Here is a 2,571-nt window from a genome sequence, read left to right as displayed (position 1 = left end):
ATGGAAAGGGCCAATGAGAGTTCCTTGATGAGTTTTGTCCTTCTAGGCTTCTCAGACAACCCTCACCTGGAGGCTGTGGTCTTTGTATTTGTCCTTTTCTTTTACCTCCTGATATTTGTGGGAAACTTTACTATCACCCTTGTCTCACACCTGGATCACTCCCTCCATACCCCCATGTACTTCTTCCTCAGCAACCTGTCCCTACTGGACCTCTGCTTCACTATGAGCCTTGCACCTCAGACCCTAGTTAACTTGAGAGGACCAGAGAAGACCATCACTTATGCGGTGTGTGTGGTACAACTTTATGTTTTTGTAGTGCTGGGCTCCACTAAGTGTATCCTCCTGGCTGTGATGGCCTTGGATCGCTATGTTGATATCTGCAAACCCCTTCACTATGTGGTCATCATGAACCTACGACTATGTCAGCAGCTGGGATTCATCTCCTGGCTCAGTGGCATGGCTAATTCCTTGGTACATGTTACCTTTACCTTGCAATTGCCTCTCTGTGGCAACCACAGGCTGGATCATTTTACTTGTGAAGTACCAGCTCTCCTCAAGTTGGCTTGTGTGGACACCAGTGTCAATGAGTTAGTGTTTTTTGTGGTTAGTATCCTGTTCCTTTTGATGCCCTCAACATTCATCTTTATCTCCTATGGCCTCATAACTCAAGCTGTGCTGAGAATCAAGTCATAGGCGGTGAGGCACAAAGCCTTCAGTATCTGCTCCTCCCACCTTACAGTGGTGATCCTATGGCATCATAATGAACATGTACCTGCAACCAAGTAACGGTTATGCCCAGGACCAAGGCAAGTTCAGTTCCCTCTTCTACACCATGATGACTCCCACCTTAAATCCTATCATCTATCAACACTCTAAGGAATAAGGATGTGAAAGATGCTTTGAAGAAACTTCTTTCAGAAAAATTGTGTGTACTATGAATGAGATGTGCAAGGAAGTGATTACAGGTGACCTAGTTATCTGGCTTCTATTTAGCTAAAACCACAGTTCTCAATTTTGTACCAACTTAATTACTGCCCATGTATTTTATCTACATAAGAGAGTTTTGTCTTATATGTAACTAAATGAAAGCATGCATTTATTTAAGTTAGAGCTGGAGCCATGAGGAAGAGAGCTGTGCATTAGTAAAGATTATGACCCACACCAAAACCTTATATTTTACTCCAAACACTTATTCCAAGGGATTCAGAAAAATTTAGTCATTAAATATTTACCAAATGTTTGACTAGGTTATGGGTTGGTTTTTTTTTTTCAGTTTTAGTGTCTTGTCTAGTCTCATCCCAAACACCTTAAATTTACTTTATAATGATCCCCATTAAAGCTTTATGTTGGATAATAAGCATTTTATACATACACTTCCCCTACCATGGCAGAAAAATAGCTTCACATATTCCCAATTTATTGATGTAGAATATTGTATTTACTGTTTTTTTTCCATAACCCATTTCTCATTTTAAAATATCTTTCAAGAAGGAGTATGAAAAAAATATACACTAAACATATATTTCTTTATAACTTAGAGAGTGCATCTCTTTTATGGTCTATAGTCCATTGCATGTTTGGTAGATACAAGTCTATTTTTATTTAAAAATATTTTAAATTACATTCGACATTCAATATTATATTACTTTCAGGTGTAAATATAGTGGTTAGATATTTACGTAACTTACAATGTGATCCTTCTATTAGTCCAGTACCTATCTGACACCATATAGTTGTTACATATTATCGACTATGTTTCTTATGCTATATTTTACATCCACATGACTATTTTGTAACTATCAATTTGTACTCCTTAATCCCTTCACCTTTATTTACCCAGCCTCCCAACCTCCCTCCATCTGGCAACCATCAGTTTGTTCTCTGTATCTATGAGTCTGTTTCTCTTTTGTTTGTTCATTTATTCTGTATTTTACTTTAGACCCCACAAATAAGTGAAATCATATGGTATTTGTATTTCTCTGTCAAACTTATTTCACTTAGCATAATACCTTCCAGGTCCATCCATGTTGTAGCAAATGGTAAGATTTTATTTCTGTTTTTTTTTCTTGTTAATATCCACTTTATTTTTTTGAAATGCCAGTTTATTATTTTTTCATAGTATATATACATAATTTTTTTAAACATTTTATTTTTTTATTTTCCCCCTCCTCCATCCCTTCTGGTAACCACTAGTCCATTGTTCATGTCCATGAGTCTCTATTTGTTTGTCCTGTTCATTTGTTGCTTTTAGATTTATAGCCCACACATGTGATATCATGTGATTTTCAACATTTTCTGTCTAGCTTATTTCGCTTAGTATGATTATTTCAACGTCCATTCATGTTGCAAATGGCAGTATTTCATCTCTTCTTATGGCTGAGTAATATTCCATTGTATATATGCACCACAGCTTCTTTAGCCAATCATCTATCATAGGACACTTTGGTGGCTTCTATGTCCTGGCCACTGTGAATGATGCTGCCATGAACATTGATGTGCAAACATCTTTTTGGATATGAGTTTTCAAGCCTTTGGGGTAAATACCCAGTAGAGGGATTGCTGGATCATAAG

The 2,571-nt window shown here is 37.0% G+C and overlaps 1 protein-coding gene across 1 annotated transcript; it reads left to right on the top strand.

The window, feature by feature from the left end:
* Nucleotides 1-938, top strand: LOC120607021 (olfactory receptor 2G3-like). The gene is given in 3 exon segments (XM_039868635.1): nt 1-746; nt 748-868; nt 870-938. Coding segments are annotated over 3 exon segments (936 nt in total).
* The last annotated feature ends 1,633 nt before the right edge of the window (nt 939-2,571 follow it).

This window comes from Pteropus medius, unplaced genomic scaffold (assembly GCF_902729225.1).
Source record: "Pteropus medius unplaced genomic scaffold, Ma_sr-lr_union100, whole genome shotgun sequence".
Classification (NCBI taxonomy): Eukaryota; Metazoa; Chordata; class Mammalia; order Chiroptera; family Pteropodidae; genus Pteropus; species Pteropus medius.
Note: the sequence above shows the minus strand (reverse complement) of the source record. Positions and strands in the feature narration are given on the sequence as shown.